General features: G+C 41.6%; 1 protein-coding gene across 1 annotated transcript in view; it reads right to left on the bottom strand.

Moving 5' to 3' along the window:
* LOC143960916 (uncharacterized) overlaps positions 1–22,091 on the bottom strand; it is a 614,677-nt gene that overhangs the window by 206,630 nt on the left and 385,956 nt on the right. The window contains exons 82-84 of the mRNA XM_077469935.1: positions 15,546–15,581; positions 6,834–6,869; positions 3,642–3,698 (exon numbers count right to left, since the gene is read on the bottom strand). Of these exons, the coding sequence (XP_077326061.1) occupies positions 3,642–3,698; positions 6,834–6,869; positions 15,546–15,581 (129 nt within the window). The remainder of the gene's footprint in view (positions 1–3,641; positions 3,699–6,833; positions 6,870–15,545; positions 15,582–22,091) is intronic.

The raw sequence follows: 22,091 nt of genomic DNA, 5'->3' as shown, positions 1-22,091 counted from the left end.
CCTCTACGAGTCCATTTTGGAATGGAAACCTGTTTTTAGGTAGCGCCACTTAACCCAATACCATTTCAGTTATTTCAATCTTTGAAAGTATATAACTGACTTTACTTGTTGTTTTATAAAAGGAATAACATGAATCGAACATTTGGTTTGCAACACATAAGCAGGTCCCTGCAGTAACCAGTAATAAAGATAAACAGAGTAATCAGCATAATAAAGTATTGCTATGCAACTCTAGCGCTGCCCTTTTTCAGCTACTTCCCCGCATGGGTAAACTAACACCCAGCACTATCTACCTATGCCCTATGCAGTCAGGCCTGACTGATCTAGATGGAAGTCCAGTGAAACAATATTCGCTAGCAATTTTTCGGTGGTGCACTTGAAGAACAACTTTGTAATCCAAACGAATAATAAAGATAAAGTATCTGTCTTTAAACAGCTCTCACCACCCGGACAAGTCCAAGTCCGTTTCCTCCGCCGATTCTTCTAGGAACAGGAATCCACCGACCTCTGAGTCTTCAATCCTTCTGGTGTACTGCAGCAAGGATGAGAAAATGTCTCTCAGGTGCAGCTAGGCTGGCAGAGGGCTCTTTGGAAAAGAGCACAAGGCCCAGGCTTCAGGCCTTGTGCCTCCAGCAGTTCAGCACAGACCTCCTCTTGCTAGGAGAGGGGGGGGGTGTCCAAAAAAAATAGGCCTCTCCCCCTCCTTATATGCCCTCCCCCATGAGTCTCTGGGGCATAACTCCAAACATCCTGGGAACCAGCGGGGTTCTGGGAGCAGTAGTTTTATAGTCCTTAAAGAGACCCCGCTACATTTGCTTTGTATCACCAACACATTTTCTACAGTGAAGTGGTGCCCAGAATCACAGTCAGGAACTTTGGGCATGCCACTGTTAAAAGCATTATCTAACAGACCCTGAAAGGACAACCAAATAATACATTATTTAAACGTATCATCTACGTGCATATGGACAGACATAACTGACATGCAAGACACCAACTTAAAGACTTCTTGGAGACCATCACAGCTGAAAAGGCGAACTTTATGCATTTGAAAAATACCTTGTAAAACTTGATGGTCATGATATGAGGTAGAGGATCTCTTTTAAAAAGACAAGCTCTATTCAGATCTGGTTTCACAAATGAAAGTCACTGCTGAGGGCAGAGGGCAGAGAGAGGTTCCAGCTAAATAAAACTGGGACTTAAACAAGGATTCTAGCTGAGCATCAGTGAAGTCCCTAAATGCAAAGACTGTATTCAGTAAGGGGATGTCCACTAATCTCCTATCAAGCAGAAAACTTTCCTTCACATGTTTAGGTGAAGGCCATGATATAATAGGCAGCCTCCAGACCTCACACAGGAATTTTTCCAGATAGGAAGGAACTGTCAATGTACTTGCAACAGCATAAGCCATATAAGACCATAACCTCAAGTACAAGAGTGTGCTCCTTAAAGTATCAGGAGTAGCCTAAGATTTTGAATCAAAGTCACAAATCATTACAAGTGCCTTGATCACACTGGAGGAGGAAGTGCCAACAGGGTCAGAGGTATGTGCTACTGAAGTATCCACGCAACTTCACTAAATAGGAGCAGCAGCAGACAAACCCTTTCCTAAGAGTCAGGAAAGAGAGAGTGCAAAATGCAAGTTATGTTAGCACTAAGGATTCAAACAGATACCTGGTTAAAGAGTCCAGTATAGAAACTGCAGGTGGAACCTGAGTATTCAGACTAAAAAGAAAAATAAGGATGCAGAGTGGGTGCCGGGTGGTGAGAGACCATGTCATCTCTCTGCTCCCCCGCCCGCCGGCCCGCTGATTGGCCAGCTGTCTGCTCACCTGCCGACTGGCTAGCCCACTCACCCACCGAGCCACCTACCCGCTCACTAACCTGTCCACCGGGCTGCCAGTCCGCCGGACTGCCCTCTCCCTAACCTGTCTGCCGAGCTGCCCTCACTGACCCGCAAACAAATTTCTCAGGGGGGCAATTTCCCCATTGCCCCCCAGATCTGCCCCTGTAAAGACCCCTGTAAAGACACGGATGAGCGCGTTTTGGGTGGAGGAACTTGACTTGCCTGCCCAGAGTCCTGATCTCAACCCTATAGAACACCTTTGGTATGAATTAGAGTGGAGAAAACAAGCCAGGCCTTCTCGTCCACATCAGTGTCTAACCTCACAAATGCGCTTCTGAAATAATGATCAAGTGTTCCCACACCTCTAACCCATGTGGACAGCCTTCTTAGAAGAGTTGAAGTGGTCATAGCTACAAAGAGTGGGCCCAACTCAACATTATATATATATATAGCTATAGATATAGATAGATAGATGTTATGTGTATTTTTGGATGATTTAATACTACAGTGCTTTATTTAACAGTGATATCACTTTTATTGATTTAATTATATCAGAGGTAGTATTGAAAATTAGGAGAGCATTCCATGGCTAACTGATTTAAAATGCACATGTGCAGCATCTTAAGGAAACACACTGGGAAGCATTCGACATTTGCAGAGGTAAAATTTACATAGGAAATTGTGAGAGACTGGGATAAACATAAGGTTGTACCTCTGTTTTAGGATAGCACTCAGTGGCTTACAAGCCAGTACACACCGGCATTGAAGCACCACATGCTGAGCTCATTGCACAGATATTACTTACCAACATATCTGTGTCACATTCTGAGGTATGCTTACACAGGGAGACACTAGAGATTGCACCAGTGCTCTAAAAATAGGTAGCACTCTGTTGCTTACTGACACAGTACCACAGGTTCAGGGACCACCATAATTTAGAGCCCAGTGCCCAAAGGGCACATTCCACAACATCTTTGCCTAGTCCATGGACTTAACCACAGATAAAGTCTTCAGAAACTAGGTTTCATCAGAGGTTGCACCATGGCTCTCAACCTGTAAAGTGCATTGTGGCTAATTTACATAAAATAATACAAGGTTCAGAAAACACCACAAACAGAGCCCAGTGTCCAAAGGTCACAATCCAGACTAGACCCACAGTTTATATTTCAGGGGGGTCCAAGTACAACCTACAAGGCTATGTTAAAGATTAACTGATCTGGATAACTATAGTGGCTCAAGCAGAACCATGGAGTTCTTGACTGAACATAAAACACAATTGGTGGAGAAGAAGCAAAATAAATAAGGGATACATTTTTCCTCAGAAGAGCTGAAAAGAAAGAATCCAAAACTAGGAAATTAGCAAAACACTGAGGCTGGATGGTTAGGGGTGAAATTATATGATGCAGTATTTTTCTGTTTGCCAGTGTGCACCTTCTGAAGGCAGCTACACATAACCATATGTACAGGAATTACTACAACCCTGCCTCCCTCAATAGACAATAGAAGTCCACTTTGCCTATTTTCATTTCAACTTCCTTTATCCATGCATTTTTTCATTAAATGGAGAAATGTGGGATGATGTCATCTTAAATGGACATGAATGTGAATTTTCTACAAAGTGCATTTTGTTCATTTGTTTTACAGAGTGTAGGAGAAATATTCAAGAATGTAGAATCTCCATGGGGCAGATGTACTAAAAACACATACAAATGTACAATACATAAATGTTTGAACTGATCACTGTGCTTGCAATATTTAACTGTGATTGATAAACGTTAGATTTAAAGTTACTAACCAGCTCTCCTTTACTTCCTTTGTAGCCTGGAGTTCCAAATATTGTCATTGGGTCACCCTAAATAAACACAAAGAGACACACAAGTTAGTATGCCATTAAGGTTTTTGCCTCACTCATGTAATTCTCTCTCTCTCTCTCTCTCTCTCTCTCTCTCTCTCTCTCTCTCTCTCTCTCTCTCTCTCTCTCTCTCTCTCTCTCTCTCTCTCTCTCTCTCTCTCTCGCTCTCTCTCGCTCTCTCTCTCTCTCTCTCTCTCTCTCTCTCTCTCTCTCTCTCTCTCTTTATATAAATAAAGTACATATTATGTTTTGAGTATTTATAATTCAGTTAAAGATAGCAGTGTTCAACAGTATTCACAATTATCTCTGTAAATAACTCCAGGACTGTGCAATATATTGGAATTAATAAGCTGGACTTAAATGCAATGCTATGTTCAACAGTAAACAAATGACAGTATCAATATCTATACTTATATCTATGCTGCCATCAGAAATGTTGTGGTTCTTAAACCCTTGACATCAGGACCAGGGCAAGGGGTGGGCAGGAGGACCGGTTGCCCTGGGAACAATGGTTTACTATAGTGATGGAGGAGCCTTCCTTCTGTTACAAGGCTGACAGAAGTAGTGACAGCAGCATCACTACTCCTGTCAGCACAGTGCTAGGAGTGACGAGGAGAGGTAAAGAGACCTGCAGTAGGTGCCTGCTGTTTTCTCCCTCAACCTTCTCCATCCTGAAAGTGCAGCACCCCTGTATTCAGATGCTGGTAGTGCACATGGATATAGGACCTGCGCTATCATGAAGGAGGAGAACACACGCACAGCCAAGTGCAGAAGTGTACAGCCGGGAGGAGGCGGGGCTGTGCTCTCTCTCCCTCATGCTTCTCCCTCCCATCAGTGCAGTGATCTTGTATCCTGTATCCCTGTAAATACAGCTGCTGGTTTCTGCATACGGATGCCCTGACAGCTCATGGCTTTTCTGGGTTTGTTTACCTGCCCCTACCCGCATATTCTTCTGTTATCATACACCCCCCAGCCAACTCCTCCCCACACTGGCAGCAGAAATTGCAGGTTGGGGGCTGGTAAGCAAAAGCTGAAAAATTCCAATCTATCAATGCAACTGTATATAGAAGCCAGCAGCACTGTACCCAGTGTAGGACCGATTCTAGGGTCACAGTAGCCTGGCTGCAGAAATATTTCTGGTGCCCCCACCTGGGCGTGGTCATCTTATTAACCCCCACCTTACAAATGTTTCTATGGCAATGACTACACCTCTCATACATGTGGCTTTTTAGAGCTGTTTTATATTTATATAAGGCTGAGAGACAAAGGACAATCCATGAGTCCCCTTTTTTGGCAACAAACAGCAGCATCACTTGGCTCATTAACAACTCATCACCCCCTTCGTGACCAAGCCATTTTTTGCAATACGGCACTGCGTTCCTTTAACTGACAATTGCGCATTCATGCAATGCTGTACCCAAACAAAATGTATGTCCTTTTGTTTCCCACAAATAGAGCTTTCTTTTGGTGGTATTTGATCACCTCTCTGGTTTTTATTTTTTGCACTATAAACATAAAAAGACCGACAATTATGATAAAAAAAATATATATATTTTTTACTTTCTGCTATTAAATATATCCAATACATTTTTTTTTTTAATTGAATTTCTTCATCAATTTAAGCCAATATGCATTCTGCTATATGTTTTTGTTACCCCCTTTCCTGGCAGGTAAAGGCACATCAGACTCGGAAAAAGCCACAACATATGGGTACATCGTTTTGTCCAGCCAGGCTGCAGTAAGTGCGATGGGCATTCCGGAACTGGTTAATAATAACAATTAGCTTCCAGCATGAAACAATGAGAAGGAAGAGAGAATACTTCATAGTGTAAAAACTTTTTTTTCTATTAAAAAGAAACATTCACCAAACACTTATATTATCTCTGTTCTCTCGCCTCGTGGAGTGTTCTTCACTCCCCCGCAGCCTCTGGTCTGTTTCCTTCTGTGGACAGGCTGGGGAGTGTCTTTGCCCCCAGGGATTGTTATGGGGCCACTGGCGATAGGAACATCATGTCCCACAATGTTTTGCAGCTGCTGGAGTCCTGGCTGGTGATGGGCTCTCTCCCCTGCCAATGAGAAGCAGGGGAGGAAACAGAGCGGGCGGCTGGGCTCTGAGAGCATCAATCACACACATGGCAGTGTGAGGAGGAGAGGAAGGGGGGAAACCCCTGCAGGAGCTGACAGGCGCACTCTCACAGTGGATTAGTGCAAGCCCGACCGGTGAGAGGTGCAGGGCCACAGGTCGCAGAGTAGCCCCCGCTAAATAAGTGGGGGCCACTTGAGCTTTGGCTCCCCCCACTGCCTCAGCTTTCAGCGTCTGGGCATCGTGGACCCAGTGCTGTCCAGATCTGACAGCAGCCTCTATCAGATCTGGAGGTATTTGGCTTTGAATACCTTCACATCCATTTATTATGTATGGATGAGTTTGAAGTTAAACAAAGCCATTCATATAAATGTGTAAAGATGAAGTGAGGACAATAGTGACTGACCACTGTACTCACTTCAAAGATCAGAACTATGAATGGATTTGATAACAACCACAAATCCATTCATAAATCTAAAAACAATGAAACTATAAAGACTGGAACTTAAAATAACTTTTATGAGCTTTAGGGTACCTTCACACCAACGACTACATTAGAATGCAGCAGCTGGTGTGCATTGGGATGAGAAGCAGTGCCAATGTACAAATTGCAGTGCATCACACTGCTCACACAATGACATCTCTTTTAGTTCTATTGGCTGCAGCATGATGCGAGGCAGTAGATTGCCTAGCACTGCGCTAAAAAGAGGAGATAAGGTATTTTATCTGGTCTTGTGGTGGATCTGCTTTAAAATAGCCACCCAACATAGTCCTACCACACTGTGCCACCTAACTCAGTTCTACCTCAAAAATTGTTGCAAATAGCAAACTTTTCAAATTTAAAGAGACACGGCACAGCATGAACAGGATGGCAGCTTGGCATCTTTGCCCTGGGTGCTGGATGACCTTATCCTGGTACTGCTTGATATAATAATGTAGTGTTTTTACTGTTAGACAGTAAGAACTGTTTAGATACTTAGTCTGTTACACTTGATTGCTTGATTAGGTTATGCCAAAAACCTAAATACAAAACAAATATTTTGGCCTTTTACCTTATCTCCCTTGTAACCAGTCACTCCTCGATCACCCTACAAAAAAAAAAAAAAAATGTATACATAGTTAACATTCTATACCAGAAACAAACCATACCATACCACAGCCTGTGAGGTGTGGATAATACACATATATATATTGAACATACTGCATATATTTGTGTGTGAAATATTGTGATGAACTGCGCACCCTACTATTTAATACAGCATGAACATCGTGATGTCCACTAGCTGTCCCTAGTGGATTATTTATCATAAGTGCCGTTTCACACAGGGGTGGGTTCAGAGTCATCTGACTCTGAAGTTGCCCCTTACAGCGCGACTTCTGTGCGACTTGCAAAACTACTTCTGTATAGAATTCAATGCAAGCCGTTCCAAAGTTGCCCCAAAGCAGTATAGGAGACTTTTTCTAAGTCGGGGGGACTTGAATTGCTCCTATTAGAATGGTTCCATTACAATGCATGGGACACAGCATGTCAGGTGGCTAGGTCACCTGACAGGTCGCCCCTGTGTGAACCGGCACTATGATGTTTATGCTGTATTAAATAGTAGGGTGTGCGGTTCATCGCAATTTTTCTTTCTATTCAGGTTTTCAACCTCACAACGAGCAGCCCCTAAAAATATAAATATTATAATAGTATATTTAATACATTTGTGCAGGTAAGGGAATAACACCAAGTTTACTTCCCCATTTTGCATGTGTGTTAAATTTGGTGTTATCGCTCTCATTCTCTCATACTGGTCACTGGAAGTTCAGCAGGTTGAAAAAAGACACAAGTCCATCAAGTCCAACCTATGTGTGTGATTAAATGTCGGTATTACATTGTATATTCCTGTATGTTATGGTTGTTCAGGTGCTTATCTAATCGTTTTTTGAAACTATAGATCCTCCCCCCTGATACCACCACCAGTGGAAGGGAAGGGAATTCCACATCCTTGCCACTCTTATGACTTGTACACATGGAAAAGGTCCGATCGGATTATGTTGTCAGAAAATCCAATCGTGTGTGGGCTCTATTTGACATTTTCCATCAGAAATTCCGATGGAAAAAGTTTGAGAGCTGAATTTAAAATTTTCCAACAACAAAATCCGATCTGACTCTTTCTAATCGTTTGTAGAGAATTCTGACGGACAAAGTGCCATGCTGTGATTAAATTACGAGATCAAAGTTATTGGCTACTAGCCTCTATGTAGTCCCGTCGTACGCAACGAACATCACCTTGTTCCGAACGATCACATTTTCTGACAACTTTATCCGACCGAGTGTATACAACACAAGTTTTGGCCAAAATCAGTCGGAAAAAATCCGATGAATTTTTTGGTCAGAATGTCCGACCGTGTGTACGGGGCATTACAGTAAAGACCCCTCTACGTAGTTTAAGGTTAAACCTCATTTCTTCTAATTTTAGTGAGTGGCCACGTGTCTTATTAAACTCCCTTCCGCAAAAAAAGTTGTATCTCTATTGTGGGGTCACCAGAACGGTATTTATAAATTTTAATTATATCCACTCTCAAGCGTCTCTTCTCCAGAGAGTATAAGTTCAGTGCTTGCAACCTTTTCTCATAACTAACATCCTCCAGACCCTTTATTAGCTTTGTTGCCCTTCTTTGTACTCGCTCCATTTCCAGCACATCCTCCCTGAGGGCTGGTGCCCAGAACTGGACAGCATACTCTAGATGCAGCCAGAGTCTTGTAGAGTGGGAGAATTATTGTTTTATCTCTGGAGTTGATTCCCTTCTTAATGCATGCCAATATTCCGTTTGCTTTGTTAGCAGCAGCTTGGCATTGCATGCCATTGCTGAGCCTATCATCTACTAGGACCCCCACGTCCTTTTCCATCCTAGATTCCCCCAGAGTTTCTCCCCCCCAGTGTATAGATTGCATTCATATGTTTGCCACCCAAATGCATTATTTTAAGTTTTTCTACATTAAACCTTATTTACCATGTAGTTGCCCACCCCATTCATTTGTTCAGATCTTTTTGCAAGGTTTCCACATCCTGTGGTGAAGTTATTGCCCTGTTTAGCTTAGTATTGTCCGCAAATACAGAACTTGAACTGTTTACCCCATCCTCCAGGTTGTTTTTCGAACAAATTAAATAGGATTGGTCGCAGCACAGAACGCTGGAGGACCACACTACCCACCACTGATCATTACAAGTACTCCCCATTTATCACCACCCTCTAAACTCGCCCTTGTAGGCAGTTTTCAATCCATGTACTCGCCATATAGTCCCTTATCATCCCCTCCAAGAGCTTGCATACTATTGATGTTAGGCTAACTGGTCTGTAATTCCCAGGGATGTATTTTGGGCCCTTTTTAAATATTGGTGCTACATTGGCTTTTCTCCAATCACCTGGTACCATTCCAGTCAGTAGACTGTCAGTAAAAATTAGGAACAATGGTCTGGCAATTACTTGACTGAGTTCCCTAAGTACCCTCGGGTGCAAGCCATCTGATCCCATGATGTATTAATGTTAAGTTTCCCAAGTCTAATTTTAATTCTGTCCTCTGTTAACTATGGAGGTGCTTCCTGTGATGTGATGTTTTGGTTACTGAAGCCCCCTGATTCCCTTGTGAAGACTGAGGAGAAGAATAAATTCAATACCTTCGCCATCTCCCCATCCTTTGTAACCAGATGTCCTTCCTCCTTCTTTATGGGGCCAATATGGTCTGTCTTCCTTTTTTACTGTTTACATACTTAAAGAATTTCTTTGGATTTTTTTTTTTGCTTTCCTCTTCTATGTGTCTTTCGTGTTCTATCTTAGCCGCCCTAATTTCACCCTTACATTTCTTGTTGCATTCCTTATAACATCTGAATGCTGGTGATGATCCCTCAACCCTGTATTTTTTGAAGGCCTTCTCCTTTGATGTTATATGCATTTTTACATTGAAGTTAAGCCATCCAGGACTTTTGTTTGCCCTTTTAAATGTATTACTTAATGGGATGCATTGGTGAATGCCCTTATTTATTATGCTCTTAAAGCAAACCTATCTCTCCTCCATGTTCTTTGTACCTAGGATTTTATCCCAGTTTATGCCTTCTAGCAAGGTTCGTAGTGTAGGGAAGTTGGCTCTTTTGAAATTCAGTGTCTTTGTATTCCGCTTATGATTCCTATTTGTGTGATTTATACTGAAGCCAATTGACCTGTGATCGCTGTTTCCTAAATTGCCTCGTATTTTCACATCCGTGATCAGGTCTGTATTGTTGGTAATCAGTAGATCCAGTAACGCTTTATTTCTAGTTGGTGCGTCTACCATCTGACTCATGAAATTGTCCTGCAAGACATTTAGGAACTGGTGAGCCTTAGACGAATGCGTGGTTCCCTCCGCCCAGTTTGTGTCTGGATAATTAACTGCTTCACGACCCGCCGCCGCAGTTATACTGCGGCAGGTTGGCTCCCATGGGGGAGCCATCGTAGCTATATGTCGGCTCGCTTTCAGACCCAGTGCACCATTGGAGCATGGGCACCCACGATCGTTCCACACAGAACGGAGATCTGTTAATGTAAACAGACAGATCTCCGTGCTGTCAGGGGAGAGGAGACTGATTTGGTGTCCATACTAAGTATTAACAACAATCAGTCTCCTCATCCAGGCAGTCCCATCCCCACACAATTAGAATCACTCCCTAGGACACACAGTTAACCCCTTGATCGCCCCTAGTGTTAACCCCTTCCCTGCTAGTGTAATTTATACAGTAATAAGTGCATTTTTATAGCACTGATCGCTGTATAAATGTCAATGGTCCCAAAAAAGTGTCAAGAGTGTCTGATCTGTCCCCCACAATGACGCAGTCCTGATAAAAATTGCAGATCACTGCCATTACTAGTAAAAAAAATTATAATAAAAATGCCATAAATATAGCCCCTATTTTGTAGATGCTATAACTTTTGCGCAAACCAATCAATATGCCCTTATTGCAATTTTTTACCAAAAATATGTAGAAGTATACTTATTGGCATAAACTGAGGAAGAAACTTATTAACTATTTATTATAGCAAAAAGTAAAAAATATTGTTTTTTTTAATATAAATTCTCGCTCTTTTTTTGTTTATAGCACAAAAAAATTTAAATTGCAGAGGTGATCAATTACCACCAAAAGAAAGCTCTATTTGTGGGGAAAAAAAAATACATCAATTTTGTTTTGTACAAAGTCACACGCCTGTGCAATTGTCAATTAAAACCATGCAGTGCTGAATCGCAAAAAATGGCCTGGTCATTAAGGGGACAAATCTTCCCAGACTGAAGTGGTTAAAATCCCCCATTATGATAACACTTCGATCCTTACTGCTAATCCAAATTATAATAGGAGATCTGTCTCCCCCTCCTCCCTCAAGTTAGGGAGCCTATAGCCTATAGCATACTTCCAGTAATATTTTCCCCTTATCTTCACCCCTTTGGAGCTCTACCCATAAAGATTCCACCTCCTTCCTAGCTCCCTTAGTGATGTCATCTCTCACATTCACTTTTGCATTATTCTTGAAATATAGGCATACCCCTCCCCCTTTTTTACTCTCTCTATCCCTGCGATAAAGGGTATACCCTTGAATGGTTGCCAGCCGATCATGAGAGCTGCTGAACCAGGTCTCTGAAATTCCCACAAAATCCAAATCCTCCTCGTACAACAGTATCTCTAGTTCACCCATGTTGTCTGCCATGCTCCTGGCATTGGTGAACATGCCATGTAGTTTAGACCGGTTGCATACTATCTTCTTATTGGGTGTTCTGAGATTGCAACTAGGACTTGTTACTATACTTACCTTGGGTGTATGTGCTTTAGTCAACCTACTACTAATGCCTACAATACTACCCTCTGCAATATGTTCTGCGCTGACTATCACTACCTCTGGGTCCCCCCCCTAGTTTAAAAACCCCTCTAACTTTCTGGCCATCTTTACTCCCAGCTGATCTGCACACTCCTCATTTAGGTGCAGGCCTCATGTTACCCCATGGCAAAGAATGCTCAGAGGATCTGAAAAAAAGAAATGTTGATCTACACAAAGATGGCCTAGGCTATAAGAAGATTGCCAAGACCCTGAAACTGAGCTGCAGCACGGTAGCCAAGACCATACAGTGGTTTGAGAGGACAGGTTCCACTCAGAACACTCATAATAGGCCTTGCCGTGGGCAACCAAAGAAGTTGAGTGCACGTATTCAGTGTCATATTCAAAGGTTGTCTTTGGGGGAAAAAAAGTATGAGTGCTGCCAGCATTGCTACAGAGGTTGTATGTCAGTACTCAGACCATACACCTCACACCACATCAAATTGGTCTGCATGGCTTTCGTCCCACAAGGAAGCCTCTTCTAAAGATAATGCACAAGAAAACCTGCAAACAGTTTGCTGAAGACAAGCAGACTAAGGACATGGATTACTGAAACCATTTCCTGTGGTCTGATGAGACCAAGATAATCTGGTTCATATAGTGCTAAGCGTGTGCGGTGGCAACCAGGTGAGTAGTACAAAGAAAAGTGTGACTTGCCTACAGTCAAGCATGGTGGTGAGAGTGTCATGGTCTGGGGCTGCATAAGTGCTGCTGGCACTGAGGAGCTACAGTTCATTGAGGGAACCATGAATGCCAACATGTACTGTGACATACTGAAGCAGAGCACGATCCTCTCCCTTCGGAGACTGGGCCACAGGGCAGTATTCCAACATGATGATGACCCCAAACACACCTCCAAGACAACCACTGCCTTGTTAAAGAAGCTGAGGGTAAAGATGATGGACTGGCCAAGCATGTCTCCAGACCTAAATCCTATTTAGCATATGTGGGGCATTCTCAAACAGCAGGTGGAGGAGCGCAAGGTCTCTAACATCCACAAGCTCTGTTATGTCGCCATGAAGGAGTGGAAGAGGACTTCAGTGGCAACCTGTGATGCTCTGGTGAACTCCATGCCCAAGAGGGTTAAGGTAGTGCTGGGAAATATTGGTGGCCACACAAAATATTGACACTTTGGGCAAAATTTGGACATTTTCACTTAGGGGTGTACTCACTTTTGTTGCCAGCAGTTTAGACATTAATGGCTGTGTGTTGAGTTATTTTGAGGGGATGGCAAATTTTCCCTGTTATACAAGCTGCACATTTATAATTTCTTCAGAGTTGTTACATAAAAAGGTATAATAAAATATTCACAAAAATGTGAGGGTGTACTCACTTTTGTGAGATAGTGTGTGTGTGTGTGTGTGTGTGTGTGTATGTGTATATATGTGTGTATATATATATATATATATATATATATATATATATATATATATATATATATATATATATATATATATATATATATACACACACACACATATATGCACAGCAACAGCTTACTGTTGCTGTGGTGTGAAAATGGTGATTGTGACAAACCCAGATGTTTGTAAATAAACTTCTGTTTAAACATAAATGGATGAATTCTAAATAATTACTGGCCAATAATTCAAGAAAATTATATAGCACGGCTATTTTTTTTCAGGTGATGGCTTTGGGATAACATGCAGCTTCTGGACAGTACATGTTCCACTAAATGTGACTCCAGATTTCTTTAAGTTAAGTTTAGGGCAGGAGATTGTAAATATATCAGTTTGTATGATCCATAATTTCTTTATATGTATTTTATTAACTGCACACAGTTTTATATTCTTCTACATGCGTCTGTACAATTAAAACAAATAACTAAACATGTCTGTGGCAACCATATTAGAGGGATAAGAAAATGCAAGTGTTAGCTGAATAAAGCTTTGCAAGTATAACATTTATCTATTCTTTTCTGTTCTACCCTAATCTCTTCTCTATATTGTAGGAAGGAAGAAACAGACACAGTTGCATCTTACAAAGTCATGGAATAATGCTTGATAATCCCCTTAAGGCGGGTAATTGGGGACAAAAACCTAAAGTGAAACACAGTATAAGCCTGCAGTGAAATAAGTGAAATTCAAAAGCAGAGAAGCACCAAAGTCTTATACAGGTAACAAACTGAGGATAATTAGCATTAAAAAAAATGGTACTTCCTAAATTTCCATTAACACTTCCCCTTCTTCTCCAACAAACTGCCTTAATGCCTAGTACACATGGGCCAAATGTCGGGAGACATTGGCCGGCTCAATAAAAACCAGTCCACATCCGACCTGTGTGTATGTCAGCTGGTCCAACAGAAGCCGGTCGTTTGGCCAGGGGTCTGTTGGACGAGCATGCTGGGAAACCAGCAGCCAACTGGCTCCCGATCAGAGCTCTCAGCCAATGGCGGGGGTGGGGTGCTGTCCCCCTGTCAGAACACATCAGCTCAGCGGGGGAGATCACTGTACTAATGTTGGACTGTTAGTACAGGGGCTCCAACTGGAGCTGTCACTTTTTTTTAGGCTTAGGCCTAGTTCACACTAGTAGTTTTTTTATTCAACCAAGCAAGGTGGAATGAAAAACAGACAGCTCCGGAGCTGCTGTACTAACCATGCAATGTTGGTATGGCAATCTCCCCTGCTGTGCTATTGTGTTCTGACAGAGAGACGGCCCCCCGCTAGAACATTCCAGTCAGCCGATCGACAGACGATCGACATACGTTTTTCAGTCATGCCCCATCAACAGCTGGCATTCACACAGCTTGCCTAAAAATGTTTTTATTTAATATTCCCTACATTTTAGATTTTTTTTCAGGAGAAGATGTCAGGACCAACTGTTAGGTTTTTTGAACAATGTCAGAGCCAGTCTGTCTTAAAGGCAGCCATACATAGTAATTTAATTGAAATTTGGCTGGTTCAGCAGGGACCGGCCAAGATTCAAACCATGTATGGGCGGGCTGATAGATTGATCAACTTGGGTACAACCAGCCTGTCTGGTTTTTCTGCATGCGATTACTACGCTGCTATCAGTAATTGTTGTGTTCTGCCGAGTGGTAAGACTCTGTTGATGGGGGAATTGAGCGATTTACTTTCCTTCCAACCATAGTGAAAGGAAAGAAAAACAAAAAAGTCTGTCCTCATTAACATACAATGCAAGAAGCCTAGTCTCTAAATAAGCTAATCCTCTGTTAGGACAGGCAGTGTTTAAATATAGTTACAACTTATAATTAAAATCTTATACAATAGATCCAAATTAAGAAAATGAATATCTGCCTTCACAATACAGACAGGGTTAATTATGTGAAACACAGATTCCCAACCCCCTCATAAACAATGTAGGATTTTTTCTTGCTAGAGAGTGCAGAATAGAACTTAAAAAAGGTAAGTTATGGGAATGGGGACATGTAACAAAAATAATTTAGGCGTTAACCCTGCTTGGTTGAATAAAAAAACTACTAGTGTGAATTAGGCTTAAGCCGGAAAAAAAAAGTGACAGCTCCAGTTGGAGCCCCTGTACTAACAGTCCAACATTGACAATAATCACCAGGAAAAAAAGAGAAGGGGAATATACCTAGCAGGGATACAGATAGCAATAAAAGCTTGACAAAGGGTCCAACACCTCTCTACTTTATCCAAAACTGCAAAAATGTTTTGGCTATACAGAAGGGCTCACTCTCCTAGTGTGAAGTGTATAGCAATTTTTAAATCTGATTTAAAAGTACATGTTTAACTCACTCTGCATGGGCAAAAATGTATAGTAACAACAACAAGTATTCAATACGTACACAGCCAGACTTCCCTATCCAATCCTCAATAGAGGCAACCATAGCCACATACAACCTGCATGTTTACCAAGATCCAAGACTTGCGTTGAATACTTACTCTTTCACCTTTCGCACCTGGAAATCCTTTAGGGCCCTGTAAAAAACAAACATATATTTTAGATATGAAGCACCAAGATTCTGTATTTAGAATGAACATTTAAGTGCCAATAGCTTAATGTAAAAAAAAAAAAAGAAAAAAAGAAACTGGCTTAGTCTGCTAGTAGTAAGTGGGGGGTGGCAGTGCCAAGGTAGTAATGTAGGAAACACACGTCAGAATTACTCCACAGCTGCAAAACACTTGCATCTGACCAGAGCTGGTGGAAGACCTGTATACAACTTAAACATTTAGAATTAATGACCTATTCCTGATACCGAAAAATTTTGCATAGCTAAAGGCTTGCTATCCTAAACTTAGACAAATTAACTATACACGAGCCGTGCTGCACAGTTCTTTTCAGGAAGAGTCACACAGTCAACAGTAGAGAACATACAATTGAAAGTCTTGCAAACACCTATCTAAGCATCATCAACTCTCTGGTAAAATTGTCCACATTGTTGGCCCTAATCCAGCATTTTCCCAACTCACTCAGTAGTGGCAGGGTTGCATCCCTGACCTTTTTGTAGTAATTTAGAATTCTTCAAAATGTATCCTCCCCCTAGAACCAGATAACTGCTATAAGACTCCAATTATTTCATAGTTGTTTTAATGCTCAAAAAATTTGCCACGGTACTGTGACTGCAGATGGCACACATGGGAAGTGTCTCTACACTACTCATTCCAGTGGCTGACTCACCACCAACCTAACTGCTTTATGGTGTTTGACAGGCACTATGTTGGTAGCCAGCCTCATTGAAAATTGTTTAATGCCGTGTACACACAACTGGACTTTCCGGCAGACTAGGTCCGACAGTCTTCCCGACAGACATTCGGCGGAGTTCCGACCGACTTTCCGAATGAACGGACTTGGCCACACACGAACAGACTAAGTCAGTTCGAAAGTCCGTTTGTTTTGAACGGGATGACATAAACTGGAGTAAACAAGGAAGTTCAATAGCCAGTAGCCAATAGCTGCCCTTGCGTCGTATTTGGTCCATCGAAATAGCACCCAGATGAACGGTTTTCTCGATTTTAGTCCATCGGAATTGAGTCCATCAGATAGATTTGAAACATGTTCTATTTCTAGGTCCATCGTTTTTTTTTTTTTAAATGATCGGACTAGCCCACACACGATCATATTATTATCCGACGGACTGATCCTGTCGGACCTAGTCTGACGGAAAGTCCGGTCATGTGTACACGGCATTAGGCACAGTAATCTGTTTGTAGTGCAACATGTACCTTCTCTTTTTCCTAGCACAGTCAGAATGCCCCACAAGGTGGAGAATCACTTCATACCACACTTACTATTGCAACTTCTGTCATCATTGCTCAGTTCTAACCACAAGGGCCTTCGTCTTCCTAACTCAAGTCAGAGTGGATTTTTAAACTCAGTAGTACCAGGACCTATTACCACTTTAAACACTGAACTAATACTGTCCAGTTTTGCTCTATTTACCGTTATTTTTTAGAAAAAGTTTGTAAACTGGTTATGCCAAGACATTTGTACATATCTACTTGTACTTTTTTTTTTTTTATAATTGGGGCTGCATCATTATATGCTGTAAAGTCTCCCACCTATTGGTCTTGTCCCTTTTTTTAAGTTATTTTCATTAACAAAATTCATATGTTCCAATGAAAGTAACACTCTGATTACTACAGTCAGGTGAACAACTGCTGACTCCTACTCACACATCCAGTTAATATAACTGATAATGAAGATTTCTTTATACATACAACATACTGCTCACATGTAGGAGCTTCCTTCAAGGTAACAAAAATCTAACATATAGAAAAGGCCAGGAAATAAAGGGTTAAACTGTAATTTCTTTATATTAGCATCCATTATGCATTAAAGATAGAAAAATCAGGTGTGAAGGGGTTAATTAGATAATAAATATGTAAACATGAATTGGACAAAAAGAGTTTCTGTGAAACAAGGAAGAAGTTGTTATGGAAACTGCAAACATTCACAATATGATGCGGATGGCCAAGAGGGGAAGGCTCTGTAATTGTACTATTCTTATGACATGTTATCCTAATGAGACTGGGCATTAATAATTGTAAAAAAAAAAAAAATGTTCACAAATGAGATTAAGGTTCACAGTCTCAAGAAAAAAATGCCAGATGTGTGGGTAATTTAAAACAATCAATAAAGCCACCTATCATTTGAGGCCCAATGCTGACTTCATATTGCTGGCTAGAATTAATAATAAAGGGCTATTTAAAGAACTAAAGCATGAAAACAATTTAAACCTATTTAAGAGAATTATATGCTCTCTGCCAAGCTTGAATGTGCACAGCAATGATATTCTATTAGGTAGTGAGTTCACAGAAGTATGTACTGTATAACGCAACTACATGTAGTCAGTTTTATGTGTGTTTTAGGGTCAATAAACTGTGAACTTTACTATAGAGTTAACATTCAATTAATTTCCCTTTCCTTTGGAAAATCACGTTGCTGCCATTCTCGTGTTATTGGACAAATATAATATATCAGGCAACATGAAGAATAATGCTTTTAACAGCTGTAAAAGTTGAAAATATTGAAACTCAAGTGCCGAGATTTTGGTAGAAGAGGCTACAGGAGATAAATGAAGCTTGTTGGGGGTTTAACCCTGAGGGTTGAGAAATATATAGAGAACCTAATTATTGGATTAATCTGGTCTGACTATTTCACAAATTAGCATATATCAAATTGTATTTGTATCAATATAAATAGTTGTTTAATACAACAATGTATAAGCAATATGTTTATCTGATTCAGTTATATTTTGTTATGGTCAAATCTGGGCAATTCATCCATGTGGCACCTATTCAGTCCTAGATAATGTTTTGTTGATACGAGTAGTTATTTCATCACTGAATACATATAGAGATTATAGTATTCAACACAAAACATGTTTGTACACACTTTCACAGTACTTGGATGTGTCTTTGGATTTTCTCAACAGCCCAAGTATTCCCCTTATAGAAGTTCATTGAGGTTAGTATAGATCCATCTCATTTTCATTTCTTTGTTCTTGGGCTCAATTACCACCAGAAATATTGCCTGCGTGGAATCTGATTGTTCTCTCTGTATTTATGTAGTATTTCCCTTATGTTTCTACCCAAAAATTGTCCCTGAGTGTGCATGGCTTGAATCTGTAATGGCCTGTACACTGGCATTTGTTAACCCCTTGTCTCTGCCGCCCCCCCAGCCTTTTAACCACTTAAGGACCGAGCCTCTTTTTGAGATTTGTTGTTTACTAGTTAAAACCGTTTTTTTTTTTTTGCTAGAAAATGATTTAGAATCCCCAAACATTAAACATTTTCTTTCTAACACCCTAGAGAATAAAATGGCGGCCATTGCAATATTTGCTTTCACACCGCATTTGCACAGTGGTCTTACAAGCACACTTTTGCTGGGAAAAATACACTGTTTTGAATTAAAAAATAAGACAACAATAATGTTAGCCCATTTTTTTTTATATTGTGAAAGATAATGTTATGCAGAGTAAATTGATACCCAAAATGTCACCCTTCAAAATTGCGCCCACTCGTGGAATGGCGACAGACTTTTACCCTTACAAAATCTCCATAGGCAACATTTAAAAAATTCTACAGGTTGCGTGTTTTGAGTTACAGAGGAGGTCTAGGGCTAGAATTATTGCTCTTGCTCTACTGATCGCCGCAATACCTCACGGGTGTGGTTTGAACGCCATTTTCATATGCGGGCGCTACGCATGTATACTCGGCGGGATGGGGCGCATTTAAAATTTTAATTTTTTTTCTTATTTATTTTACCATGTATGTATTCATTTTTTTACACTGTTCTTTTAAAAAAAATTTGTCACTTTTATCCCTATTACAAGGAATGTAAACATCTCTTATAATAGAAAAAAAGCATGACAGGACCTCTTAAATATTAGATCTGGGGTCAAAAAGACCTCAGATCTCATATTTACACTAAAATAAAAATGTGAAAAAATCAAAAAAAATGGCCCTTTAAGAGCTATGGGCAAGGGTATGGAGATGGGTGGGGGTCATCTTCCCCTCACTCGTCTCCATACCCAGGAAGGAGGAGCATCTGATCGATTACTGGGCCATCGGTAGTGGCAAAGGGCACCGGAGAGTGGCGGGAGGGGGGCCCCTCTCCCGCAGCCGATGAAAGTGATCTTGCGGCGAATCCGCCGCATAGACCGCTATTATTGGAAACCAGACCACCTGCTGAAGAAGAAGATAACGTGGTTATGGCAGTTAGCTGCTGCCATAACAACGATATCCCTCTTCAAAGTGAGGACGTATATTGGCGTGCGGCGATATGGAAGTGGTTAAGAGGACCTAAATGCTGGGAGGCAGGCTTTCAGATCCTGTGACTGCTGTGATGGGCTGGCACAGTGGTCACATGATCAGAAGTTCCTGATCGCAAATGTGCATTGCAAGCTGCCTATAATATCTTAGTTACTGTGCTGGGAATGCACAGTGAGCGTGCTCTCAACACAGAAAACCGTTCCCCATGGATGCATATATGTGGCACAGAAAAGCCATTCTCTATGGATGCATATATGTGGCCGCTCTGCTTCATAAACGGGTACAGCAGGCAGATTGAGGTCAGTGTTATCTTGGAAATAATAGTCCAAGGAGCAACACATTCAGAAAGCATTTGTAAATGTTTCCTCTAAGCCCTTAATGCGCCTTTCATCAGTGGTTAGAGGCTGTAGCTTTAAACATGCTTTCAGCAGTCTTCAGCTAGCATTTAAACCGGTTGTGATGGTGGTTGAAGTTATTTTAATGCTTTGTAAATGTTTCTAAATGTGATACTGTTCAGGCCAGCATATACAATCAAAGAATAACAAATATCTATGTGTATTGTAATATTATATTGTAAGAGCTGGAGACATATGTAAATTAATGTATTCTATAATTTACTATAGAATTTGTCAGGGCTATATGAATTTATTGTTTAACTAAGATGGCTATATCTAGCAACACACTAACTTATTTTCAGGGGATTTCATGGTGCTGTGTACATATTGGTTCACTATACCATGACAAAGCTGAGCTCAATATAATCTCCCAAACACACAGCCTGTGATTGGACAGTGAAGAAACAGCAGTAGACTGATGACTTTCACTGTCACTCTGTTCTCTCCTTCTGTCATCAGCTCTTCAACACACCCGATTGGCTTCCAGTGCTGATTTCCCTTCTCCCAGTCTGAGTTGTGCTGTGAAGGGCATAACATGAGACTGATGAAGTGTAGCCAGGTGGGTTAGCATTTCCTGCAGTAGTAGAGCTGGAACCAGTGACTACAAGGGAGTTGGAGGTAATCCAAGATGCAGTACACAACACATTACACTACTTTCTAGGGAACAGAGAGTTTCTAGCCTGTAAGGGGCTGTTTCTGATCTAACAGAGGCTGTTAGCTACTAAAGAGGAATCAATCAGAGCTGTACAGACCACGGAAGAGGAATCAGTTGGAATTCTACAGAGTGAAGGACAAGAATGAATTGGAGCTGCATAAAGGGAGGAAGTTGCCCCTGGTTTTGTTGCTATCTAGTTGGGCATCCCATAATTCCTATCCCCGTCCAAGTTATTACTCCCCCATAAAAACACAGAATAAAGCTCAAGGACTGTTCACTGTGTTCGGGTGAAAGCTGAAGATGTTATGTGCCTGGCTGTGCAGCAGTAGAGAACCTTGTCATCTGCGGGGGTAGTACTACACATGTAGAACACAGGAACTTGCACAAGTTGCTTTAACCACTTCCCGTCTGCGCTATAGCCGAATGACAGCTATAGCGTGGACCTACATTGCTGGGAGACCGTCAATAGACGTCCTCCCCTTTGCACGCTCCCTGCACGCCCCCTGCAGGGTGTGAACTGTGATTACAAGTCAATGAGTCTTGGGTGATCGCAGATCAGAGTAAGGGGCCTATCCTGGCCCCTTACCACGTGATCAGCTGTCAGCCAAGGACAGCTGATCACGTGATGTAAACAGAAGATCAGTAATGGTTTTTTTCACCTCACGCCGACAGCGTGAAGAGAAAAAAAAGTCAATCACTTGCTTCTGTGTAAGGGACATCGGTCCCAAATAGGAAGAGTTCATCTGTGCCCTCCAGTGTGCCCTGCCAGTGCCACCTGCCAGTGCCCACAGTGCATATAAGTGCCATCAATCAATGCCCACCAGTGTATATCAGCATCACCAATCAGTGCCACCTATCAAAGCCCACGAATGCCAGCTATCAATGCCCACCAGTGGTGCCAATCAAAGCCTCATCAGTGCCACCTAGCAGTGTTGCCTATCAGTGTCATCTACCAGTGCCCATCACTGTCCATCACTCCCACCATAAGTGCCAGATATCAGTGCCACTTATTAGTGCCCTTCATTGCCATCTATCAATCCATTTCAATGCCACACATCAGTGCCCATCAGTGCCACCCCTCAGTGCCCACCAGTGGCACCTATCAGTGCCCATCAGTGCCGTCTTATCCGTGCCCATCAATGCAGCCTATACGTGCCTCATCAG

The sequence above is a fragment of the Lithobates pipiens genome, unplaced genomic scaffold (genome assembly GCF_037356315.1).
Source record: "Lithobates pipiens isolate NorthernLeopardFrog02 unplaced genomic scaffold, aLitPip1_a1.2 Scaffold_8, whole genome shotgun sequence".
Classification (NCBI taxonomy): domain Eukaryota; kingdom Metazoa; phylum Chordata; class Amphibia; order Anura; family Ranidae; genus Lithobates; species Lithobates pipiens.
The sequence above is the reverse complement of the archived record's forward strand: the minus strand, read 5'-3'. Positions and strand labels throughout refer to the sequence as shown.